Here is a 27,269-nt window from a genome sequence, read left to right as displayed (position 1 = left end):
ACGAACCCGTGTCCCCTGAATCGGCAGGCGGACTCTCAACCACTGCGCCACCAGGGAAGCCCAGCAGGATTTTTTTAAAAGATGATGGGAAGAGAAAAGGTTTGGAAGACACATTGAGCAGCAAGAAAGAATCTAGAGTACGGGAGAAGAGTATGGAGGTTCCTTAAAAAACTAAACATAGAGCTATCATACGATCCAGTAATACCACTCCTGGGCATATATCTGGAGAAAACCATAATTCGGAAAGATACGTGCACCCCAATGCCAATAGCAGCACAATTTACAATAGCCAAGATGTGGAAGCAACCTAAGTGTCCATCAAGAGAGGAATGGATAAAGAAGATGTGGCGCCTATATACAAAGGAATATTACTCAGCCATAAAAAAGAATGAAATAATGCTGTTTGCAGCAAAATGGATGGACCTAGAGACTGTCATGTGGAATGAAGTAAGTCAGACACAGAAAGACAAAAATACCACATGATGTTGCTTATACGTGGAATCTAAAAAAAGGGTACAAATGAACTTACCTACAAAACAGAAATAAAGTTACAGATGTAGAAAACAAACTTATGGTTACCGGGGGGAAGGGGGGAAGGGATAAATTGGAGATTGGGATTGACATATACACACTACTATATATAAAATTGATAACTAATAAGGACCTACTGTATAGCACAGGGAATTCTACTCAGTACTCTGTAATGGCCTATATGGGAAAGGAATCTAAAAAAGAGTGGATATATGTATATGTGTAACTAATTCACTTTGCTGTGCACCTGAAACTAATATAACATTGTAAATCAACTATACTCGAATAAAAATTTAAAAAAATAAAGTATGGGAGGTAGGAGAGAAAGGGCTATCTTGGTTGGACGGAGCTTCAGGAGAAGAAGAGTCCTTAGGGGAGAGCCAAGCTTCAGTTCAGGCAAGATGGCATAGGTAATGCTTTGAGAAGTTGCAAATACGGAAGAGTGTGTTGACGATATAAAGTCACAGCTGGCTGCAAATGAAAAATGATGAATCTTAAAGTTATGAGACATTATCTACTAAGTCTACTAAGTCCTGATATCTACTAAGTCCTGATATCAACCCTGTGGAGGAGGTATCACTATTTCCATTTTACAGATGACGAAAAAGAGGCTCAGAGAGGTTAAGGTTAACTTGCCCAAGGTCACACAGTCATCAATGATAATCCTAAGATTTGAACCCTTGTCCTTCTGACTAGAGAGACCAACCTCTTAAAAAAAACGATGTATATTTACCGTGTCAATATATTGAAAAACTCATGTAGCACAACCCTCCCCAAAAGACATATCTAGAAGAAATTGTCTTAACTTGCACCTAAACCCAAGGAGAAAAAGTGACTGGCTAGAATACTTACCTATGTAGTTCATGATGAACCCCTGGCCCTTCCCAAAGATGAGCCCGGCAGGGTCTGAGTGGAACTGGATGGTTAGGTCCGGCGTGGACGAGTACAGCTTCTGGGGTCCGCTGTTTCCAAGGTACTGCCCCAAGATGTGGGGCATGACCTCATCACCGTCGTAGATGGTCAGGATGTCGCTGTTGCTTAGGTTCAGGCTTGGGGGGCAGAGAGAAGAGGAGGGGTCTTGTGAAGCCAAGTTACAGGCATTCAACAAGCCTTTGATTTCTTTTTTCAAGCAACACTCATTTTCTTGAGATATACTATGTGTCAGATCCCAAGCTAGGAACTGGGGGTGAGGAAGGCATAGACCGAACCCGTGAACAGGATGTGATGGTCCTTCCTAAAAGCATCGCACACAGATCCGTGGATGGATTGGGCTTCTGAAGACTCATTCATGAAATGACCTTCCCAGCATGGAGCTCACTGCAGAGTCAAGTGCTGCGTTGTCTGTAGAACTGCCTTCAATACCCCCGTCATTAACAACATTTTTTCCTGGGTGAAACTAAGTGCTGGGCATTGAGCCACCTGCTGGGGGTGTGACCTGGGTCTTCCATTTTTCTGTGATGCAGAGCACGCTGACTGCTTGCTAATGATAACTTGCATTCTTATAGTTGGCAAATTCCTCAAAATCAACCAGCTAATCTATTATGTTTAGGGGACGGAGCAGAGAATGGGATGGAGGCACCTTATTCATGCACTATGCTCCAACCTGCCATCACTATTCATAGCATCACAGGATGACACACTTTTAAAGACCCAAACACAATAAGAGTACCTTGACACTAAGTATTTGGACAGCGATGGACAGTTAATAATCCAGAAAGCACTTCAGTACGGCAAAGAAGCCTGTGCTATGTTAGGTGTGCTGGATAAAATTGATCTGTGATTGTAGGAACGCCAGACAATTCAACTCCGGCTGCATCAATCATGGATAGATATTAACTTACGCCTCTTTCCTTCCTTTCTCCTTCTCCACTTCTTTCTTCCCTTTTTCTCTTGTGTCTTTCTCCTTTACTTGTATCCTCTCCCTAATATTTCCAAGCACCTACTATGTGCCAGGCACTGTGCTGTGATCAGAGGACACGAGGAGTCACAGAGCAGTGGTCTGTTTAGACGAGAAAGCCAGGGATTGTGGTAGGAGTTACAGTCAAGGTAGGTGCAGAAAAGCGTGTCTAACTCAGATGGGGGGCATCAGAGAGGCCTCCCTGGAGGAGGTGATCCTCAAGAAAGAGAAGGGGACCACTAGGCAGATAAACAGGAGGTGGGTGGAGAGGGCAGCGCCTGAGGCAGAGGGAAGAAGGGAGAGGGGTCACAACTCCTGAAGGAACTTGCCTGGTGGTCAGTGTGCCCGGCTTTGGGTATAGACATGGAAGCAGGAGTCAGACCATGAAGGGTTTAGAGAGACAAGTTTAGGTCACTTGGATGTCACCTTGCTGGGGATGGGAGACAGTAAAGGATTTTAAACAGGAGCATCCTGACTGAGCAATTCACTGCCAGAGGAGAGGCGTTCCAGGAAATGGCCTCCAGAGAAGTTCTTGGAACTGATGCAGAACCACAACCTCCTCCCACCCCACCCCTCATGCCCCCGCTTCATCCACTGCCCAAGGGCGGTGTCTGCTGCCACTGCAGGAGCAGGGAGGAGATGTGGAAACCACCCATGTTGTTGGTGCTTCAAGTAGTAAGAACAAAGCAACAGAAACACAAGGCACACTGCTGAAGGTCTGTTTCCAGAGCGCAGGGGACATATTTTATCCACCATAATTCCTCATGTCAAGTTGTCCCAACAGGTGGCTTAGGAAGATTCTAATTGTCCCCATAACCTCCATCAGCTTCCCGGGCACCACCCCCAAACATCATCTCCTAACAAAAGCTGTGCGCTTGCTTTGCACACAGGGCTTCCAGACTAAGCTCCGAGACTCCACCTACTCCCCGCCAGTTTACAACCAGGCGACAGCCTCTAAACCCCTATTACATTGACATTCTGGAGTCGCCACCTTCTCTTGAACACAGTAGGTGCTCAATAAATGCTATGCTATGAAAGAGTCTGCTGGAGACCCTATCTGACAACAGAAATAGTAGGGTTGATGTCAGTTTTTGAACTATGGAAGAGCCTCTTAACTCTAAGTACCATGAAAACATCAATAGCTCATGAAAGTGCGGATTAGGCTAGTGCGAAACGTCGTAGATGGCAGATATTTATTCCATAAGCCAACTTCACAGCGGATCTGCTGGTAACAGTGGGTTGCAGACAGTGTACAACTTGGCTTTATTCTGTCATTCATTTCAGTGATCTCAATGCAGTAGAAGCATCTTCAAGGGTGCAAACAGCTTTCATGTGAAAACCCTAGCACAACTCTCTGTTCTTTCTAAAACAGGAAGGAGCAGTGCTCTGGAAAGAGCACACAGCCTTGGAAGTCAGAAAGCTCTGGTTTCATTCTTGGTTCGACACTTTCGTGGAGGGCATGTGTTTTCTCTGAAGTTCCTTGTCTGTGAATAGGGCTGAATATTTCCAGTCTATGTCATGGGCTTTCAGAGTGAGGTAAGGCAGGCAGAAGATCTGGGATCAGACTCTAGGTTCACTGATAGCACCTGAGCAAGTCTGGTCAAGTCATTTGAATTTGTTATGTCATGTTGTCATGTTACCATGTGCATCATCACCATCATCACCAACATCATCATCACCATCACCACCACCATCACCACCACCATCACCATCATCATCATTCTCTTTTTGGATTGCCATTTACACCAAATGACATCAGATGGCTTACGTCTGTGATTCTCAGCTAGAGGTGGTTTTGGCCCTTGGAGACAGTTGGCAATGTCTAGAAACATGGTTGTCCCAGTGGGGGCGGGGGAGGTATGCCACTGGTGAGTCCATGTCAGGGAGACTGTTAAACATCCTACAATGCACAAGATAGCCTTCTCCCACGATAAAGAATTTGGACCACAATTATCTGGTCCAAAATGTCAACAGTGTTAAGGCTGAGAAACCCTTATTTATGTGAATGCATTTTGTAAACTGTGTGCAACAAACTATTAAATGCAACTACTCCTGTCATCCTGGAATTTCAAAGTCCCCTAAGCTAAGAATAAGCCAACAGGGACTAAGCATTCCTACTTTCTAAAGGGATAGACATGGCCATTGTTTAAGACTGGGTTCTGGGGACTTCCCTGGTGGCGCAGTGGTTAAGAATCCACTTGCCAATGCAGGGGACAGGGGTTCGAGCCCTGGTCTGGGAAGATCCCACATGCCGCGGAGCAACTAAGCCCGTGCGCCACAACTACTGAGTCTGCGCTCTAGAGCCCATGTGCCACAACTACTGAAGCCCGTGCGCCTAAAGCCCATGCTCCACAACAAGAGAAGCTACTGCAATGAGAAGCCCGTGCACCGCAAGAAGAGTAGACCCCGCTCGCCTCAACTAGAGAAAGCCCACACACAGGAATGAAGACCCAATGTAGCCCAAAATAAATAAATAAATTTATTAAAAAAAAAAAAAAAGACTGGGTTCTCCAGAAGCTGAGCCTGAGCAAAGATGTGAGTGTCTCTTGGAGTCTGGCTTATCTGGGAGGCCACCCCAGGCAGCACTGGTGGGGAAGTGGCACAGAAGGAAGGGAATGAGCCAATGCATGGTGCATAGATGGGCAAGTTCCACGGTGGGCAGTGGGCTCAGTCCTGCAGGAACTGTGAGAAATGGTGCAAAACATACCTTGGGGGAGAGGGAGCTGGGGTATTTATCTTCCAGCTCCCATCCCTCATTGGCTAAGGACTGCTACTAGGGATACTAAATCTCCAGCACTTCTGACTTGCCCACGTGGTACCAGAGAAAGCCTTCAGGTGAAGAGGGTTGCAGTAGGAAGCCATCATGAGTACACAGTGGCAAGGGCTACAGGGCTTGGATAAGACACCAATGGCATCTGCTACCACCATCTATGCAGCTCTTTCAATATGAGCCCTTCACCCATTTCTAGCTTAATGAAGGCAAGGAATTCATTGGGCCATCAAAGAGACTTGCAGGGGGCTCCCCTGGTGACGCAGTGGTTGAGAGTCAGCCTGCCGATACAGGGGACACGGGTTCATGCCCCAGTCCGGGAAGATCCCACATGCCACAGAGTGGCTGGGTCCGTGAGCCATGGCTGCTGAGCCTGCACGTCCAGAGCCTGTGCTCCGCAACGGGAGAGGCCACAACAGTGAGAGGCCCAAGTACTGCAAAAACAAAAACAAAAACAAAAACAAAAAAGAGGCTTGCAGGAAAGGCTGCCTTAAGGGGCAGGTCACTGTGGGAGGGGAGCCAAGGGGAAGGGAGGAGGTATATCACCCTCATCTGGTGAACAGGGCTTTGAAGAAACTCTTGGTGGCTTGACAGTGACTGCATTTGATGTTCACCAAGAAAAGAGTAATGAGAAAAATCAGCCTGGAGCTGCCTGCCTACCTGGGGTGAAGCAAAGGGAGAAAGGGGGGTGTTGGGAGTGAGCTACCCATCACTGATGGGAATGGGGATGCTTCCTAGGTCTAGATGTGAACCCTGATGAAGGCAGCCACTGTGCATCCCCTTAAAAATGGTCCCACTCTGAAAGGGCAATGGAATCCAGCAGAGGGGAAGGTCAAGTGCATCCAGGCTCTGCCCATATCAAGCATGCCCCGTAAGAGAGAGGAAAAAAAAAAATCAGCATTCTACATCTTCCATAATGTAACAGTGCAGTGACATTAGACTGTCCTGTGAGAAAGCAGCAGCCCACAAGGCCCTTTCTCATTGCAGAATTCCCAGCCCAAGAAGCCCTGCTGAGGGAGGCATGAGCTTTTGAATATGAATAATGTTTAGAGCTGTATGATTTCAGACTGAACTACACTTCTTAGGACCAGAAGACCCATGAAAACAAAGCTTTCAGCCTGAGAAGCAAGAAAAAAAAAAAAAAAAAGGAGAAGGTACGGGAAGGGAAGTGGGAGAAAGAATGAAGTTACTCTCTCCTGTATCCTTCTGGATCCATCTTTTTGAGAGGCTGGTTCCCATGATATATACAAATGCTGATAATTCATTTTCCGTCCCAATCCAAAGACGAGCCTGCATTTTTGCTGGCCCATCCAGCTGTGTTTGATACACTGAGTACATCCAGGGTCCCTGCCGCAGGGCCATCCTCAGCAGCTGAGAGGAAAAGGCAGAGACTTAACGGCAGAGAGACTGGCCAAAGTGCAGAGCAGGGTTTTCTGCCCAGGACGGAAGAGAGATGTCAGCCAGATACAATCTGAGGAGGTGCCAAGAAATCAGGGTGTCAGTTTTACTCCAGAACTAATGGGAAATGGAGTGGTTCCGGCAGGCAGGTGGGTTTGATCTGACTGGAATTGGGTGTAGCAGGTCCCCCACAGGGAGAATTCCACGGGAAGACAGAGCTCCCCAAGGCCAGCCCCTGCATGTGCCAGCCCCTCTTAACTGCCAGAGGGAAAGGCTTTCCTCGGGCACAGGGTCTTCAGCTCCTGCCAGAAGACCTCAGCCTCTGTGTCTCTTCCTACACCACGAGCCACTCCTTTTTCCTTGGTCTCTGCCATAGGCTTTTCTCCATCTTTCAGCTGGATTGTGGGGCAGGACCTCACGGCTTACTACCTCTATCCTTCCCTGGCCCCAATCCCTCTCCCATCAGCGCTCAGGGAAATCCTTCCGAAACACAAAGCTGGACCCTTCACTTGACAGTTCAATAGATGAGCAAACATGGTCTATTCATACCATGGAGTCTTATTCAGCCATGAAAAGGAATGAAGCACTGACACACGCTACGACATGGATGAGCCTTACAAAAGAGACAGTTTAAAAAATCACTACATGTTGTGTGATTCCATTTATAAGAAATATCCAGAAGAGGTAAATCCATAGAAACACAAAGCAACTTGGTGATTGCCAAGGGCTAGGGAGACAGGTGAGGAGGAAGGAGTGTGATTGCTTAATAGATAGGGGTTTGTTTTGGGGATGATGAAAATGTGGTAGTTACACAGCATTGTGAATGCACTAAATACCCCTGAATTGTATATGATAAAACGGTTCACATCATGTTATGTGAATTTCATCTCAATTAAAAAGAAAGCTACCTTACCTTAGGTAAAGTACAAGGTTTTGATCCCAGTGTCAAGGCTGTATCTATGTTTTCATCCCCTCCCCTCCTCACAGCCTCATCTCTCCAACCCAATATTCCAACCCAAATATTTTACCCTCCAGCCAGACTGAATTACTTGTCAATCTCACCAAAGAATGTGGCCCTTGCCCACCTCTGGGGCTTTTGACATGCTGTTCCCTGGACCCTGTATCCTTCCTTAGCCTTCCCTCTCTAAACCTGGGTAACCCCTCCCATCTTTTACTCTCAGTCTTTCAAGATTCGCTCACGCATAGAGCTCCCCCCCCCCGCCCTTGAGTCTGGACTGGGAGCCCCTCCGTGCTCACCCCTCATACAGAGCTCAGCACTTGTGCCCCAATGGCCTGGCATGTCTGCACAAGACCAGAGGCTCCCTGAGGCTGGGGAGCACGTGTGTCTGCTTACAGCTGTGTCCCCAGCTCTTGGCACAGTACTGAGTGTGTGTTGGGTGAATCAGCAGCAGCCCAGAGCAGTTGTCGGGTCTCAGCCTCAGCTCCCATGCAAGGTGGACTGTGGCTCTGATCCCGTCTCTGCCTGGGACCCTGACCCCAGATGGATTCTTACCTGTACCAGCCTTGGGAGCGGGACTTCTCTGGCCCTGGCTGCTTTTAGGACTTGCTCCCAGAGGTTAATTTGAAAGCCCTAAGTGATGGGAGCTCCCCCAATGATTTCTGCCCCACCTGCCTCCTGGAGCCCTGTTGCCCACACCCTCCATTCTTCTTAGATATGCAGGTCACCAGAATCAAGCCTGATACCACGAAGTCCCTATATGCCTGATAAGCCACTTCAATGTCAACCCATGACCCTGACCAGCTGGGTTCTAGTTTCCTCCCCTCCCCCACCTTGACCCTGCTCCAGGCACATCCCGAGACCCATCCAGTGCCTGAGCAAGCATTTGTGGGCACGCCATCCACTGCTTCCACTTCTGAATTCCTCTTTCAACTCTGCCCTGTATCAGAGCTGTAAAAACACCGGTCCCATGGGTGTTTTGGGACAAAAGGTCTACCAAGACCTCATTTAGCTTTTGAACAACAACACTGCCTACTGAGTATTAAGCACTCAAACAACAATAACCCCGCAAGCTAAGACTTACAACCATCCCCATGTTACAGATAAGGAAACTGAGGCTCAGCCAGGAGAAGCCACCTGTCCAAGGTCACGTAGGAATCAGATTCAGGACTCAAACCTAAGTCTGCCAAGCCAAAGCCTGAGATAGGAGCCACTATTTCATACGATGTCCCATGAAAGCCACATATACATGTGTCCAAAAAGTGTACCCAGACAAGGACCTACTGTATAGCACAGGGAACTATACTCAATATTTTGTAATAACCTAAAAGGGAAAAGAATCTGAAAAAAAAATACAACTGAATCAATCTGCTGTACACCTGAAACTAATACAACTTGTAAATCAACTATACTTCAATAAAAAAAAAAAAGTGTGCCCAGGTTCAGTCTTACCTCAGAAAATGCAAATTTAAAATTACAAATAAAGCCTGCAGGATGAGGAAGCCCTGTTTCACTGCCACCCTGGATCCTGACATGTCTTTTGTTCTCATGACGTCATACCTAAAGTTCATTTGAATAATGAAAATAAAAACAAAAATAAACAAATGGAACCTAATTAAACTTAAAAGCTTTTGCACAGCAAAGGAAACCATAAACAAGACGAAAAGACAACCCTCAGAATGGGAGAAAATATTTGCAAATGAAGCAACGGAAAAAGGATTAATCTCCAAAATATACAGACAGCTCATGGAGCTCAATATCAAAACAACAAACAACCCAATTAAAAAATGGGTGGAAGGGCTTCCCTGGTGGCGCAGTGGTTGAGAGTCTGCCTGCCAATGCAGGGGACATGGGTTCGTGCCCCGGTCCGGGAAGATCCCACATGCCATGGAGTGGCTGGGCCCGTGAGCCATGGCCGCTGAGCCTGCGCGTCCGGAGCCTGTGCTCCGCAACGGGAGAGGCCACAACAGTGAGAGGCCTGCATACTGCAAAAAAAAAAAAAAAAAGGGTGGAACATCTAAATAGACATTTCACCAAAGAAGGTGGCCAAGAGGCACATGAAAAGATGCTCGACATCACTAATTATTAGAGAAATGCAAATCAAAACTACAATGAGGTATCACCTCACACCAGTCAGAATGGCCATCATCAAAAAAATCTACAAACAATAAACGCCACATTCTTGGTGGGAATGTGAATTGATACAGCCACTATGGAGAACAGTATGGAGGTTCCTTAAAAAACTAAAAATGGAACTACCATATCACCCAGTAATCCCACTTCTGGGCATATACCCTGAGAAAACCGTAATTCAAAAGGACAGACACATTACCCCACTGTTCACTGCAGCACTATTTACAATAGCCAGGACACGGAAACAACCCAAATGTCCAACGATAGATGAATGAATAAAGAAGATGTGGTACATATACACAGTGGAATATTACTCAGCCATAAAAAGGAATGAAACTGGGTCATCTGCGGAGATGTAGACGGACCTAGAGTCTGTCATACAGAGTAAAGTAAGCCAGAAAGAGAAAAACAAATACTGTATATTAACACATATATGTGGAATCTAGAAAAATGGTACAGGTGAACCTATTTGTAGGTCAGGAATAGAGACGTAGACACAGAGAAGGACATGTGGATACAGGGGGAGGGTGGGACGAATTGGGAGATTAAGTTTGACATAAATACAGTACCATGTGTAAAATAGATAGCTAGTGGGAACCTGCTGTATAGCACAGGGAGCTCAGCTCAGCTCTGTGATGACCTGGATGGGTGGGATGGGGGGTGGGGTGGGAGGGAGGTCCAAGAGGGAGGGGATATAGGTATTTTATATATACCTATATATATAGATATAGATATATATGGCTGATTCGCTTCATTGTACAGCAGAAAATAACACAATATTGTAAAGCAATTTTACTCCAATGAAAAAAATTTTTTTGTCTCCTAAACATTTTACATTTCTTGGTAACAACTTATTTCATTTTGTTGCCAATCACATTGGACAGAGAATGTGATAAAATCAGCATTAAACTGGTTGCTTAGTCTGGGTGGCTTTATTAGTGGAATGAGATTTCTGTTATGGTTTTGGAAATATTTTAAAAGAGTCTGGGAAGGATGCTTAAGAAACTGGTATAGCGTTTGCCTTGAGGGAGGGGGCTGTTTGCTGGGAAGGGTGGGAAAGGACTTTCATAGTAGACCCTTTTGTACCTTTGGGTTTTGAATCATGTGAATGTTTTACCTTTTCAAAAGGGATAAAAACAGCCCGAGGGACCCCTCATTATGGCTTTCACTAGGGTCTAGAGAGCCAAAGAGGTGAGGAAGGAAGGCAAATTTGAATCTGACACACATTAGCAAGTATATCTTCTCTTGGCCAGCAGAAGGCAGTGTGCGCCTAAGCAAGGCATATGCTGCTATTCCTCTGCAGGGCGCCCCTGCTTTCCCATCCTTACCCCAGCCAACCAGGACCCTGGAAGTGGAGAGAAGGTGGTAGGTGAGCTGCAGTTAATATTCCACAGAAGGTGTAGAAAGAAATGATGGGCACCTTGCTTTTCTTTATTCCCCTCCCAACAAACATCTGACCCTTGCTTAGAAACCTTGCCTTTAAAAGTCTTTCCCGAGTAGTATTCATAAGACGATTGTAGGTACACAAACAAATTTGGAAATGTCTAATGGTTATGCATTTATTTAAATGTGAATTAGAAAAATATATAAATATATGGTTTGCACATCCAACTTCTAATTTCACGGACATTATTTTGTTTAGAGGAAGCCAAGAGAAAAAGGCAAGCCAATTTAAAGGGGAAAATAAAAAGCAGCTGGTAGTAGATTTGGACTGTGGAAATAGCAAAAATTAGCCCACGGAATACAGCTCAGTTTCCCAGCCTTCCAAGACTTCCGTGAGCTCCACAGATGGGCCCCAGCCCACCTGTGCTGGCTCAAACATCTTTGGATACCAGATCCTTTGTAGCCCCTAGACCTGCCTTCGCCAGGCTGGTCCCCTGTATCTGGAATGCCTCTCCTCTCCTCTCCTCTCTGCCTGACATCATTTTATAGGTCCTTCTGTGCTCCTTACACCCTCCTGCATTTATGGCCATATAATAACTAGCCAAGGCTTTCATAAGGCTTCCTCGGTGCCAGGAGCTGTTCCCAGCACTTCAGATGACCATTTCACTTTATCCTTAGATGAACACTCTAAGGACTACTATTCTCACCTGTTTCACAGATAAGCAAACTGAGCTACCCAGAGGTAAAGAAACACACTGAAGCTCAAACAGCTGGTCATACAGGAGAGCCAGAGTCTAAACCCATGTAGTTGGAAGGCAAGACCCCAGCACTGAACCACAGGACTCTACTTGCCCATGTCAGCTCCCATGTCGGGCTGCAAGCTCCCTGAAGGCACATGCCCTGTATCTCTGGAGCCCAGCAGGGCTTGGCACAGGTGAAATAAATGTCATTTACACGGATGAATTATAGTGAATTTATCTGTTTTTTCCAGGTGAGCAAACTGAGGGATTCAATGACTTTCCCAAGAAAACACCATCTTGCAATCAAGGCAGGACCTCCACGGGACAGCAGAGATTGGTGATTAAATACACCAGATTTAAATAAGGGAAAGAAGAGAAGCAGAAACCATAAATGCAGCTGTAAGTGCAACAAAACTTTTATAAAACACTTATATTTTTTCTGAAGGCCTTAAAGACCTGTTTAGAATTCCTTTGTATTCCTTTTCTCATCAAATCCCCTCAGCCACATGGTGAGGTGGTTCAAGAAAATGTACTAATCCCATTTCACAGACGAGTAAACTCACGCCAGAAAGGCCCAGGTCCCAAGGCCTCTGCGCCTGCATGAAGCCACACAGCCAGCACCAGGTGCTCCTCCGCACCGTGGAATTGCTGAGGGGCCCTTTGGCCCAGTGCTAATTTGGTTTCAATTTAATTTGATGAAATGGTAGGCGGGACAAGAAACCATGTCACCTCCAAGGAACACAGAGAAAACCAATCTCTTTGGCTCCCCAAAAGGACCCATTAAAGCGTAAAAAATGAACAGTTTTCTCATTTCCTCTCTGTCCTTCCCCATGTCTTTTCCTTCCTTCCTCTCTTCTTTCCCCTCCAGATACTCCCCAAGCACTGGTCTGTGTGGGGCTCAGACCCAGCCCTCGCCCAGTCCTGGCTGCACATAAGAATCTCTGGGGAGATTTTAAAACTCCCAGTGATGTCCAGGCTGGACCCCAGGCCAACTGGACCCTCAGCATCTCTGGGGGTGGGTCCTGTGCATCAGTGTTGCTGAAATTCCCGAGGAGGTTGTGCCGGCTGCCAGGACTGAAAGCCACTGCCCTGGAAGCTTCAGTGTGGATGAGACCCCACCTCTGTTCTGCCTTTCTTTCCTCCTTTTCCTCCACCTTTTTGCCCCTCCTCAACGAACTCCCCCAAAGAGAAAGAGAAGAAAGAGACCCCCTCACCAGATGTGCCTTTCCTCTGGGACCACCTCACGGGCTGAGCTGCCACATCCCTGGACTGAGCCATCTCAGAATGCGGTGGGCAAAACTTCAGCAAGATCAACAAGGCATTTCCCACCCAGCACTGCAGACCAGGGGCAAACCCAACAACACTTTTCAGCTGCTTTGCTGCGAAAGCAGAAAGAAATCAGTCCTCAGCCACCCTGGTGTTTTTGCTCCATCTTGAGAGGCAGTGCTAAGAGAATGGACTCTGGGTTCAAATCCTAAGTGTGCTGGTTTCTAGCTGGGCGACCTTGAGAAAGTGACTTAACCCCTCTGATCCTCAATGTCCTCACCTGTAAAATGGGGATAATATTTTTGAAAGCTGCAACTAACATAATTAGTGCCAGGAATTCAATTAACATAGCATTGTTTGTCTTTGAAAAAATACATTTCCAATGAACTATACAGCCTGCTCAAGGGAGACAAGGTGTGGTATCAGGAGATCTCACTGAGGGCTCCTCCCCGCTCCCCCCAGCGCTTCTCTGCTCTGTGACTATGAACAAGTCGCTTGCCCAGCCTGGCCCTCAGTTTCCCCAGATGAAAATCTCAGAATCCACGAATTGTAAAAAAATATATATATATATTAACAATGGCTACAGTTTCCTTCTACTCAGAAGGTTGGACTCCCTACCCCCTCCTTCGATAGTAGTTAAGGGATGGATTTGGGAATTCAAGGATTCAGACACAGGCTGGTAAAGCTTGGGTTTCTCAGACCCAAGGGTGGCCCTTCCCTGACTTTCCTCTGTGGAGATGCCCACATCTCTCCCTCTTTTTGGATATGAGTTTCCCCAAATTTATAAAATTAGTGGGTGGGACCAGAGGCCTTCTTCATTTCAGGACCTCTAAGTCAGGGTGAAAGAGCTGAACTTGAGGGAGTATAATTAAAGCATAATTAAATTAGAGCTTAAATAAGGGTGTGTGTTGTGTGTGTATGTATGTGGTTTGTACGTGGTGTGTGTGGTTTGTATGTGCTATGTATGGTATGCGCGTGCATGGTGTGTGTGTGGTCTGTTCGTGGTGAGTGATATCTGTGTTGTGTGTGTGTGGTATGTGTGATGTGTGTGGTGTGTGTGATGTGTATGGTGTGTGTGTGTGATATGTGAGTACATGCACACACACACACACATGTGCAGAGGGAGGTGGGCCCAGGACTCTGCATCACTGCAGGAAGATGTTCCAAGCTGTCACCAAGCAGGAGCTGACAGCCTTTGGATATGTGTTTCCTGTCACTCCGAATTCCCATCATGACACGTATTCTTGAAGGCATCACCTTGTACAGCCTGGTGTGGCTCGTCTGAGCTGCCAAAACACTCCCTGTTCGACAGAGCGCAGTCTCAGGGAGTGGGAGGAACTGTCCTCCAGGAAAAAAACAAACCGTTTGGATCCTCGAGGGCTCACCTGAGCTCTCCCTGGAGGCACAAGATGGGTGTGCAGGGGTTCCCCAGGCAGGGCCACACATCACAGGACCACGCCCAGGGCCTCTGCCGCCACCTGGCTGCCTGATCCCTCCCTCCACCCTCCGCCTATTGCCAGGGTGTGCAGTCTAAACCACAGGTCCGACCATGTCACTGGCCTGCTTAGAATCTCCAGGGAGGCTGGCTGCCATCAGGACAACGTGGTCCCACTACGTGAGGCGAGGCGGGGCTGGGAGGTGATGCAGGACGTGGGCTCAGTGTCACACAGCCAGGTCCAAACCTGGCAGCCACTGACCCTCCAAGCATCTGTGTCCTCAGCTATGACATGGGGAACATCATCGTGTGAACTCATCAGTTGTTTACAGAAGTAAGTAAGCTGATGGAGGTGATGCACTCAGAAGAGTTTGGCACGCAGTGAGTTATTATTATCTCCAGGCCTCGGACAACCTAACGCAACACCAGGCGCATGGTGGTGGATCCTCACTAAGCACTTGCTGGAGGGTAAGTGCTGGGGTCACCGTACGTCAGGTAGTTACCAGACAAGCAGCTGCAGCTCCCAGGATGTCGCATCTAATTGCATCCGAAGGCCGTGGGCTCCTAGGTGTGCGCCAGCAAAGCAGGGGCCTGGCTCGAGACAGGGGGTGGTCCCCTCCCAGAGCTGCAAACACCAAGGCTGGGAAGAGCCTGACATGGCTGAGGAGCAGAGAATGGGCATGTGCTGGGGGAGGACCTGTCCTGGAGCTTGTGTTTCCAAGTTACCACTAACCACAACAATCCCTTGCAAATTGGGAAAGGGGAGTGTTCAATCAGGTAGGGTGCCTGGAGAGTGCCTTAGGATGAAGCTACTTCATCCCTCAGTGTCAAACCAAAACCCCATGGTCAGGGGCAACGCGCGCACGCGCGTGCGTGTGTGTGTGTGTAGTTGTATAATGGAGCCCTATTTGTTCACACATCATGGAAGGAATTAATCACCCTCATCATCAGAGCTGCCAATTAAAGTACTGAGTGTGTGCACGGTATCAGGCCCTTGCCAAGAGTTCTACCTTTTCAAGAACTCTAAGAGGTGGGTACCACAGTATTACCCTCCTTTTAAAGATAGGAAACTGAAGCTCAGAGAAGTAAAGTGACTTATCCAAGGTCATACAGCCAATAAGTATAAGAGTTAGGACCTGAACTCCAGACTTCCTACCACTGGCAAAAAAAGCCTATTCCTCTTCCTGAAAAAAACTCAGGATCTTCCCAGAGTGCCTCCCACAAGTAGGAAGCATCAGGTAGAGAAAGAAACATTTTCTGAGCTTTCTTTATGCCAGGCACCAAGCTCTGGGTAGAAATCTTGTCCCCTTCACTTCCTAGCTGTGGGACTGTAGGCAAGTTACTTCACTTCTCTGAGACTTGGTTTCCTCATCAGTAAAATGGGGATAACAATGGCCACCTCCTAGGGTCAGTTGTGCACAGGGATGTCATTTGGAGCTTTGGACTAGGACCAGGAGACCCGAGTTCTAACCCTTATTCCTCTTTGGCTGAGGTAGCTTGAGTGTGAAAATGATTTCAAAGCTCTGCCCCTCTGTGTCCATACCCTTTGCAGGGAGGCTTCTAAGCTTCTGCCACCAAGAGGTGGAGTCTGTTTCTCCTCCCCTTGAATCTGGTCTGGCCCTTGCTTTGTGACTTGCCATAGGATATGGCAGATGATGCTGAGAAAATTCCTAGTCTAGGCTCACTCAAGAGGCCTTGAATGCTTCTGCTCATGGTTGTGGAACCCTGGCCACTCGCCACAGGAAGGAGCCCAAGCTAACTGTTGGAGAATGAGAGACACGTGGAGCAGAGGTGAGCCATCCCAGGCTAGGGCTGATTAGACTGTCTGACAGCCAACCCAGCCCAAACATGTAAGAAAGGCCAGTCACGATTCACGGAGCCACCTACCTAACCCGCAGCTGCCCAAAGACATGGGAGTGAGCCACCTCAGACCAGAATAACCACCTTGCTGATCTGTATCATGAGAAATAATACAACTGAGTTTGGGGTAGTTTGTTACACGGCCACAGCTGACTGATAGAATGGTCTTGGGACAGTCTTTTCCCATCTCTGGGTCACAGTTTCCTCATCTGCAACAGGATGGAAATTGGGCTCTATGAACTGTGTTGTTCCTTAGAATGGTTCCCTAGAATGGTTCTCAGATTCCCTAGAATGTTTGGCTCTGGGGAAATCCCTTCTCCCTCCACTAATGGATTGGAAAGCTTTCATTTCTATTGTGGCCATTTCTCCCATGATTTCTGTTGGTGTCTGGATATCTGTGCTCCTGGGGGGCTGCCCTCAAGTCTTGACTCTCCCTTCTTGTCTGGCTCTTGAGCTGAGTTCTTTCCATCCAAAGCAGCTATATCTCTGTTTGATGGACAGAAGTGCCTCCGGACAGGCACTTAATTTTTAGGGCTTGGAATTAACTTAGCACAGAACAGGCTGGCAGCAGCTGAAGAGAAATATTCCACAGCTATCAATCATATGGTTACTGGGGTTTGTTATTAGGTTCTTTTATTTCCTGGTTGGAGGACTGTGCTGGGGCCCATAAACAGGGAGATATTTGGGGCTGTGCCCCACAGTGGAGCTGAGAAAGGCAAGCTGGAGCTTGGCTGGAATTCTGTTCTTCCAGAAACGTATGTAGGTGTCCAGGAAATGGGAGGAGGGCACCTCTCTGAGCCTCAGTTTCTTCTTCTGTAAGATGGGGCAAGGGATTTCTCCCTTGTGGAGCACCTCATTACCATTTATTGGGTGGTTATAACACCAGCTTTGGCCTCAGAGACCTCAAATCCTGACTTGGCCTCTTTCTAGCTGTGTGACCTTAAGCAAGTGACTTCACCTCTCTGAGCCTCAGTTTTCCCATCTGTGAAATGGGGGTAATCATAATGTTATCACATAGGTTTCTTGGTGAGAGTTAAATGACTTTACATGGGGAAAAGCACTTAGTGACTGGCAAACAGTAAGCGCTCAATGAATTTAGACAATGATTTTGACGCTGATGATAACTGCCGTTATCATTCATGTAATAATTCCTGCCAAATGTTTAGCCGAAAATCTGGCATATAGTAGGGATGGTTATTTGCCTATTTTATGCCAGAAACCTTACTAAGAACTTTACGTGTTGTTTAATTAACATACACACTCACCATCTCTCTCTCTCTTTCATTCAACAAATATTTATTGAGCACTTACTGTATGCCAGGCCCTGGGGAGAAAGTAAACAAAATATCCCATTGTGAGGCAGGGATCACCACCTTCAGTCATCTGCCTGAGGCCGCAGACCCAATAAGAAGTACAGTCAGGCTTTAAAGGCAATTCTTTTTTGACTCTAGAACCTTCAGGTCTCCTCTGGCATGTGGCATCTTCAAGGTTGGCCCCTGGGCTCGGCTCTTGTGGCCACCCTCAGGCTATCTTTCAGGTCCTAACTCTGACTTGCTGTACGATGCCAGGCAAGTTACCTCCCCTCGCTGGGCCCCTCCCAGCTCTTCCATTCTAGAATGTCTTCTCCAACCATTCCTTAGTTCTTTTATTCTCCTTTCTATGTTTTACACTTTGAGAGAGCAAGAGTAAGGGAAAAGAGAGACTTAAGAAATCCTTAAGGATGTAAGAGATTCATGCTCGGTTGCATTTTAGGGTAAGCAGCAGATTCCTGATGGAGCTGGGAGGTACCTGGTGGGTTAGGGACTAGGCATTTGGGGTGGGAAGGAGGTTTAGCCTGGGGGCTCCTGACTCACCTTATGCACCCACCCCTTCTTATCTGTAATACTGACAATACAAGGCAGAGGGTTCTAATTAAGGCTGCAATTCAGGGCATCCACTGGGTACTTATTGGTCACTGTAACACTGCTTGAGTCCTTTGCTCACAAGGGCCCCTCAGGGAATGCCATTCCCCCATTACAGTTTGACCAATTGACACTCTTCAGAATCCTGCTTGGATGTCACCCTCTCTGTGACATTTCCACAATGTGCAGATAAATCCAGTGCCCCATACTGCCCCACCCCCACCCCCGCCCCACTCCTCCAGCCACAGCACTTTGCCTGCATCTTGCCAGATTGTTCATGGCCCTGCTTCCCTTCCTGACCTTTGAGTTGCTGGAGGCCTGGGAGCCTTCCTGCTTCATCACTGAGACATATAGCTGGTGCCCCCGAAGGCTGTTCCAGTCAATGAAAGTAGACGCTACAGTGTGTGCACAAACCCTGGCTCTGCCCTTCATTAGCTGTGTGACCTGGGGAAGCCGATTCACCTTTCTGTGCTGTCATTTCCAGATCCATAAAACGGCGATGATAACAGCTGTCTCATGAGGATTCCTGGCAATTGCAGTCTTCATTTACGAAGTGCCAACTAGGTGCCAGACCCCACGTGATGTGGTTTGCATACATTATCTCTAAATTTGGGTAATTACCCCTCTGTAATTATCTCTACTCACATTAGCGCTAATTTATGTAATTATTATCTCTGTGTAAGAATGTTCACGTTCATTATTGCTCATGGGTATAAGCGATGCAGCTCAGGGCCTAAAACACAGTAGGTCTGTCATAAATGATGGCTAATTAGAACCGTTACCCTAACACCCGCAGCACCACAGACCTGCCCAGTGGGTGAGGGGAGAGACGTCCCCCTCGCCTGGCACACTCGGCTGATACCCTCATGGCTCGGCAAACATTCCAGCACCTACTACGGGCCACCTACCCAGCTCGGTCAGCAGTGCAAACTCCTTCCCCTTTGCCGATGTGATAAATAACAACTGCAAACACTTAGGCCACGCGAGGGGCCCCAAGGACGGAATTATTTTTACTATCAAACCCAAATTGGTTTACTAAAACTGTCAGCGGAAACCGAGCAAGATAAATTAAACCCAGCAGCTCCTGGGCCTCACGCATTCTTCACTGGTGAGACGCTATTTTCACTCCCTCAGTGGGAGGAAGGGGGTGCCGGGTCCAGATGCCGCTCTGCCAAGTGTGAGCCAGGGTTTGCTGGGGAGCCTCGGGCTGGGACCCAAGCGTTCAGCTCCCTTCTGCAAAGGCTTAACCCTGTGAGCTCCTAAATCCCTTCCCCTGCTGCCGAGTTTGGGCAAGTCCAGACTCCCTCATGTGGCCTTCAAGGCCCTGCCTGATCCTACTGCTTCCTTGTTGATGCCACGCCTCCTATACCTCTGAGCTCCAGACACACAGGGCTTCCCTTAGCTCCTCTCATGAGCTGGTGAAGAACACAGACCCTGGAGACAGGGCAAGCGGAGTTGGAATCCCAGCCATGTGATCATAGTCACTGTTCTACTCTATAAGCGTCAGTTTACTCCTCTGTAAAATGGAGATAATAAGAGGACCCACTGCACGTGCTTGTTGTGAAGGTGCCTGGGATGTGAACGCCTGGGATGCATTAAATGCTCAGCATATATTCCATATTACAGACAAATAACAAGAGAGTCACGCTTTCCTGCTTCTGGACCTTAGCACATGTTGTTCCTTTTGGCTGGAACACTGTTCCCTCCATCTTTGCTCATCTTCTATCTGTCCTTTGGTCTCAGTTCAGCATAGATCAGAGTTTTTGTGCTTTAGCACTATTGACGTTTGGGGTCCGCTAAGTTTTCGGTGGGGGCAGCCCTGTGCATTGAAGGATGTTTAGCAGCATCCCTGGACTCTCCCAACTAGATGCCAGTAGCATCTCCCCCCTCCCAACACATACCACTTATGACAACCAGAAATGCCTCCAGACATTGCTAAGTGTCCCGGGGGGAGGCGCACAAAATCATCCCTGGTCGAGAACCACCCACTTAGAAAAGTTGCTTTCTCAGGAAAGCTTTTTCTCCACGTCCTGCTAATTTATTTATTTGGCTGCGTTGGGTCTTCGTGGCTGCTTGTCGGCTTGTGGGGGCTACTCTTTGTTGCGGTGTGCGGGCTTCTCACTGCGGTGGCTTTTCTTGTCGCAGAGCATGGGCTCTGGGTGCGCGGGCTTCAGTAGTTGTGGCTTGTGGGCTCTAGAGCGCAGGCTCAGTAATTGTGGCGCACGGGCTTAGTTGCTCCGCGGCACGTGGGATCTTCCCGGCCCAGGGCTCGAACCCGTGTCCCCTGCATTGGCAGGTAGATTCTTAACCACTGTGCCACCAGGGAAGCCCCCTGCTAATTTAGATAAGGGTGTTGAGGGACATCTCAGAGGAGGCAATATGGGAGCAGAGACCTGCAGGAAGCTAGGGAGTGAGCTATATGGATATTCAGGGCAGAGCATTCCAGGGCAGGGTGGGGGTGGGGTGGTAGGAGACAGCCAGTGCAAAGGCCCTGAGGTATGTTTACAGAACAGCAAGGAGGCCAGTGTGGCCAACAGGAGAGACCAAGGAGGAGAGTGGAAAAAAGCGAAGCAGGAGCCGTAATTAGGGTCAGATCACATAGGGCTTCTGTAAGAACTTCAGCTTTTACTCTGAAAAGAATGAGGAGCTATTGCAGGGTTTGAGGCAGAGTATGATGCGATCACTCAGGGTGCCGGGTTAAAAACAGCCGCCAATGGGACAAAAGCAGGAGCAGGGAGACAAGTGAGGACGAGACAGCGGAGGCTTAGGCCACGGTGGTGGTGGCAGTGGGGGTGTCAGAGATGCTTCAACTCCAGGCAGATTTAAGTCCTGAGTAGAATCAACAGGATGTACTGAGGCTCTGAGTACAGATGTAGGAGAAAGGGAAGAATCCTGTTCACAGGGAGTGTGCTGGAGCCGGTGGCTCCTACTGGGCCATATGGGCTGACTATTAAATGTCCAGGCATTTGGTGACCCTGTTGGCTTTGTGTTGGTTGCTTGATATTGGCCACAGTGGGAGTATTTACACCATGGAAATTGGCAAATGTTGCAAATCAGGGAGTTGCTCCCCACCCACTTGTCAAGGAAAGCCGTTGTGGAACGCTGACCAGTGTTCTCCTGCTCTAGAATAACTCCACATCTTTTGGGTCTGAGCAGCAGGCAGGATGGGTGACTCCTTTCTGAGATGGGAAGATGAGGCGAAATAGGTTTGGAGAAAGAGAATCAAGGGTTTAAGTTTGGGGACACGTTGTTGGAGATGCCTCTTAGACATCCAAGTAAGAGGTAAGAAGGCAGGTGGAAATAAGTTGAATATAATAGCTGCATCTTCCTTCTAGGATAACTTTGAGGAGTAAATTAATTAACGTTTGGAAAGAACTCTGCAAACAGTGAGTGCTCAATGATGAAAATGGCTTTCTTTATCACCTCCATTAGAAAGGATTTAGACTTGTGGTCCCTCAAGTCTGAATCTGACCAGCAGATACTTTTTGGAGAGGAGGGGGCATTATTTTAACAAATTGAATTTATGTTAGAGAAACGCAAATCAAACTACAATGAGGGACTTCTCTGGTGGTGCAGTGGTTAAGAATCTGCCTGCCAATGCAGGGGACATGGGTTCGAGCCCTGGTCGGGGAAGATCCCACATGCCGTGGAGCAACTAAGCCCATGCGCCACAACTACTGAGCCTGCGCTCTAGAGCCCATGAGCCACAGCTACGGAGCTCACATGCCACAGCTACTGAAGCCCGCGCGCCTAGAGTCCGTGCTCCACAGCAAGAGAAGCCACCACAACATGAAGCCCGCGCACAGCAACAAAGAGTAGCCCCTGCTCACCACAACTAGAGAAAGCCCTCGCGCAGCAACAAAGACCCAATGCAGCCAAAAAAGAAACTAAAAAAAACCTACAATGAGTTACCACCTCACACCGGTCAGAATGGCCATCATTAAAAAATCTACAAATAACAAACGCTGGAGAGGGTGTGGAGAAAAGGGAACCCTCCTACACTATTGGTGGGAATGTAAATTGGTGCAGCTACTATGGAGAACAGTATGGAGGTTCCTCAAAAAAACTAAAAATAGAGTTGCCATATGATCCAGCAATCCTACTCCTGGGCATATATCCAGACAAAACTATAATTCGAAAAGATATGTGCACCCCTATGTTCATAGCCACACTATTCACAATAGCCAAGACATGGAAGCAACCTAAATGTCTATCAACAGATGAATGGATAAAGAAGATGTGGTGTACACACACACACACACGTACACACATACACACACAGTGTATACTACTCAGCCATAAAAAAGAATGAAATAATGCCATTTGCAGGAACATGGATGGACCTAGAGATTCTCATACTGAGTGAAGTAAGTCAGAAAGAGAAAGACAAATACCATATATCACTTATATGTGGAATCTAAAATATGACACAAATGAACTTATCTATGAAACTAAACCAGACTCATAGACATAGAGAACAGACTTGTGGTTGCCAAGGGGGAGGGGGATAGAGGAAGGGAAGGATTGAGAGTTTGGGATTAACAGATGCAAACTATTATATAGAGAGAATGGATAAACAACAAGGTCCTACTGTATAGTACAGGGAATTATATTCAATATCCTGTGATAAACCATAACGGAAAAGAATATGGAAAAGAATGTATATAGGGTAGCATATACATATATATGTATATATAACATATATATGTGCATATATACGTGTATATGTATATATATACACATACACATGCACATATATATGTATATATATACACATATATACATATGTATACCTACATATATATGTATATGTGTATGTATATGTATATATAACAGAATCACTTTGCTGTATGCCAGAAACTAACACAACATTGTAAATCAACTATACTTAAATAAAATAATTTTTTTAAAAATTTGAATTTAAATGATGTTAGGTGGGGATGTAGTTCCCACTTCACCACAGTTCCCCCAGCTCTACATTATCTCACACAGCCCCAATTCCCATTTTATGATACTTGCCTGACCTTGCAGGAGTCAGCGTTTGCATCCTCTCTGTTCAAGGCAACCTGTCCCTTTGCAGAAGAGTGTGAAGCCCAGAGAGGCTGGGTGACAGGTCCAGGGTTGCTCAGGGATCACTGTCAGGGCACAGAGGAGGGAACCCAGGGGTCCTCTCTCCTAGCCAACACTCACATCTAGAGTTGCCAAGATGATCAGAAGAAAGTGCCCCCTGCAAGGGTTCCTTTTCTGATGCTAATGCTGGTGGTGGCCTGGCTTTGGGGAAGTATTTCTGCTTAAATGTTCCAGTTTCCTGGATGGGCTGCTGCATCGTGTGCTTTGTAGTGGAAGTAAAACCCCATCCCATGTTGAGATGAAGGTTAATTGAATATTTGATGCCTGGAGGGGATGAAAGCAGGGTTCCCATTTTCCTGTTTCCTCTTCCAGGCCTCTGACACCAAGGGGAGACGTGGGTCAGTCTTGGTGAAGCAAAACCACCCGTAAGGGATGCATGCTGTGAGGAGAGGATGCTGAACTGGGCAGAAGGGAGGGGACCACAGACTATGTCTTGGGGCAGGGAGCTGGAGGACCTTCAGCAGAAGCCAAGATATCAGGAGTTGATTTCCTCTTCTCCTGACTGAAGACTGAGGTGGTTTGCCCAGCAACTTCTGGTGGTGAGGTGCTCATCAACTGGGACCATAAATTTATATTTGTCATGAGGGCAGTGGGGAGCCATGGAAGGCTTCCTGGAGGAAGGAGCTTTAGAATGGGGTTTCCTACCACCAGAAAACTACTAGAGCTCATCAATGAATTCAGTAAAGTTGCAGGATATGAAATTAGTATGCAGAAATCTGTTGCATTTCTATACACTAACAACAGAATATCAGGAAGAGAAATTAAAGAAACAATCCCATTTACCATTGCATCAAAAAGAATAAAATACCTAGAAATCAACCTACCTAAGGAGGCAAAATATCTGTACTCAGAAAACTATAAGCCATTGATGAAAGAAATTGAAGATGACACAAACAGATGGAAAGATATACTGTGTTCTTGGATTGGAAGAACCAATATTGTTAAAATGACTATACTACCCAAGGCAATTACATATTCAATGCAATCCCTATCAAATTACCAATGGCATTTTTCACAGAACTGGAACAAAAAATTTTTAAATTTGTGTGGAAACACAAAAGACCCCGAATAGCCAAAACAATCTTAAGAAAGAAGAATGGAGCTAGAGGGATCACAATTCCTGATTTCAGACTATACTACAAAGCTACAGTAATCAAAACAGTATGGTACTGGCACAAAATCTTGAAAATAATTTCCCTCTTGCCAGGCTCCTCTGCAAAGCCAAGCAGCACCCAAGTCATGCTTCCCAGACAAGCGGGTTTCTACTTCAGGTTTGAGGGGAGAGCTGACCCCCAGGCTGCATCCAGAGAGGCTCTTCCAAACTTGGCATCCCCCCACTGTCCTAGCCACATGTCTGGATCTGCTGGACAGCCCTTTCTTCTGCTTTTCTAGCCACCACTGTGTGTCTCTGTCCCCTTCTCCTGATTCCTGGGGAGTTAGGGAACGTTCTGGATGGAGCATCTAATAGGTACCCCCACTGAATATTGGAAACAGCCACACAGCCAAGTAAATCCATTCATGACAGCATTTCTTCATTCAGCAATCATTTTCTGAGCATCTACTATGTGTCAGGCTCTGTGTTAGACCCTGAAACAGAGATAAATCAGACCAGGTCCTGACTGCAAGGACCTTCTGGTCTAGTTGAGAGAGAGAGATAGGAAAATAAACTACTGTGGTACAGAGTGTACATATTATATTTCTCTCCTCCTCCTGACCATACTAGCCATTCGGTCCTCTGAAAATGCTGTGCCTGCTCTTGTCACAGGGCCTCTGCATACTCTGTTCCTTCTTGGATGAATTCACTCCAATTCATCCTTTAGTTCTGAGCTTTGTCAGATCCTCAGCGAAGGCTTTTCTGACCTTCCTCTTTATATCAAATCCCCGTTATAGAATCTCATGGCATCAGGCACCTTTCCTTACAGCACTTAACAAAGCTACATCGAAGCAATTCCTCACTTAGTGCCCGTTTCCTTAGACAACTGACTTTCCTGAGGATAGGAACTCCTTCTGGGTGTGTATGATGTTGTCACTTCCTCACCATAGGGACCCCAGTTCTTTGCACAGTCCCTGACACGCAGTAGATGCTTAATTAATATTGGTTGAAACAATAAAGCAGGAGCAATTTCTTCCCCAACTGGCTGGCCTGGGGGGGTCCACCCATCATAAACACTCACAATTGGATATCTAAGAAGATCCGCTTCTCCTCCCCTACGTGGATCTTCCAGACACAATCTTCACCTTCCACGTAGGGCTCTGGCCAGTTTGGGGACAGCACCACACCGGCCACGGCAGAGAGCTCCCCACCACACATGGCTGTAAAGACACAGACACACACACACATTATTCATAAGGAAGCAGATATGGTGTAACAGTTAAGAGTGTGGTCTATGAAGTCAGACAGTCCATACATGTGTGCGCAATGATTAAATTAGGACTGGCCACCTGCCTCCTTTAGCTGAAATTTGGCAAAGGTGGGGCAAGGACATTGTACTGTGGGTTCTGCATCCATGGATTCAACTGACAGGGGATCAGAAATATTTGAAAAAAAATTCCAGAAAGTTTCAAAAAGCAAAACTTGAATTTGCCACTCACCGGCAACTATTCACATAGCGTTAACATTGCATTTAGGACATTCCCATAGCATTTACATTGTATTTACAACTATTTACATAGTATTTACACTGTATTAGGAATTATAAGTAATCTAGAGATGATTTAAAGTATATGAGAGGATGTGCCCTTTTATATAAGGGGCTTGAACATCCACGGATTTGGGTATTGGGGGCGCAGGGGGGGTGCCCTGGAACCTGTCCCCTGTGGATACTGAAGGATGACTGTAGTTCTTTCAGGACGAAGGACAGAGTTCAAAGTTTCAAGTGCATCCTTAATAGCCCTCCCCTTGAGCAGGGTGAATAGTGACTAGAGATGGTACATTCTAGTCAGAGGGACCTGGGTTCGAGTCTTGCCTCTGCCATCCGCCTCTTGCTCTGTGACAAGGCATGTAAGAAGTTCCTGGAGCCTCAGATGCCTCCCTCTGTACAGCAGGGAGAAACACCAGTTGCTGACTTCACTGGGTTATTCTGAGGCTTAAGTGAGCTCATGGATGTCAAACACAGCACGGCGCCTGGCACAAGGTAAGCATTCAGTAATTCTTAACGTTACTGTGGAACGCCCTGGCTCTGAACTGGAAGCGGAGATGTGGCCGCACCTGGCGCCTGGCCCTTTAAATTTCACTCTGTGTTTACCGCTTTGGAAAATTCTCAGTGTGGCAGAGGCCAAAGCACCAATAAATTCCGCTCTCTTAAACCAGTACATTTAATACAGGGATCAATCCCTCACCACGGCAAGGCTGTGATTTCACGCCAACCACCATCCAGGTGGCGGCTGCCAGGAGCCAGGGCTCTGTTCATTACTCCACGTTCCCCACATGGGTCCAGGCTTGGGGTGGCTCAGTGGCCTTGAACATGGAGAAGGGGGGGGGCAGGGCACTGGGAGTCCCCGTAGATGAGGATTCCATACAGCTGACATTGTCCAAAGGGGCTCAGGGCACAGGTCTCTGAGAACAGAGAGACCTGAGTTCCATTCCCACCTCTGCCAATTACCCTCAGTGTGTTCTGAAGCATGTCACATCACAGCTTGTTTCCTCATCTGTACACGGGATCAATAATAATATGCACCTCACAGGGTTGTAGTGAGGATTAAATCAGATAAAGCACAAAGTGCCTGCAACACAGTTTTTTGCACTCCTATTAACAACTGTTATTATCATTATCATTAATTAGACTCAGGGCTGCCATGTGCTGTTGGGCGGGTTGTGCACTGCACATGTCTGCATAGCACAGGTAGGAGCTGAAATCCATGCAGCGA

At 47.1% G+C, this 27,269-nt stretch overlaps 1 protein-coding gene across 1 annotated transcript in view; it reads right to left on the bottom strand.

Moving 5' to 3' along the window:
- Nucleotides 1-27,269, bottom strand: part of SEZ6L (seizure related 6 homolog like) — a gene marked incomplete at its 5' end in the record, with an annotated part of 203,270 nt that overhangs the window by 34,998 nt on the left and 141,003 nt on the right. Inside the window, 2 exons of the mRNA XM_082641571.1 lie at nucleotides 1,384-1,580; nucleotides 25,577-25,715. Coding sequence (XP_082497697.1) covers nucleotides 1,384-1,580; nucleotides 25,577-25,715 — 336 coding nt within the window. The remainder of the gene's footprint in view (nucleotides 1-1,383; nucleotides 1,581-25,576; nucleotides 25,716-27,269) is intronic.

Source organism: Mesoplodon mirus (assembly GCF_964341445.2).
Source record: "Mesoplodon mirus genome assembly, chromosome: 13".
In the NCBI taxonomy this organism is placed as follows: domain Eukaryota; kingdom Metazoa; phylum Chordata; class Mammalia; order Artiodactyla; family Ziphiidae; genus Mesoplodon; species Mesoplodon mirus.
Note: the sequence above shows the minus strand (reverse complement) of the source record. Positions and strands in the feature narration are given on the sequence as shown.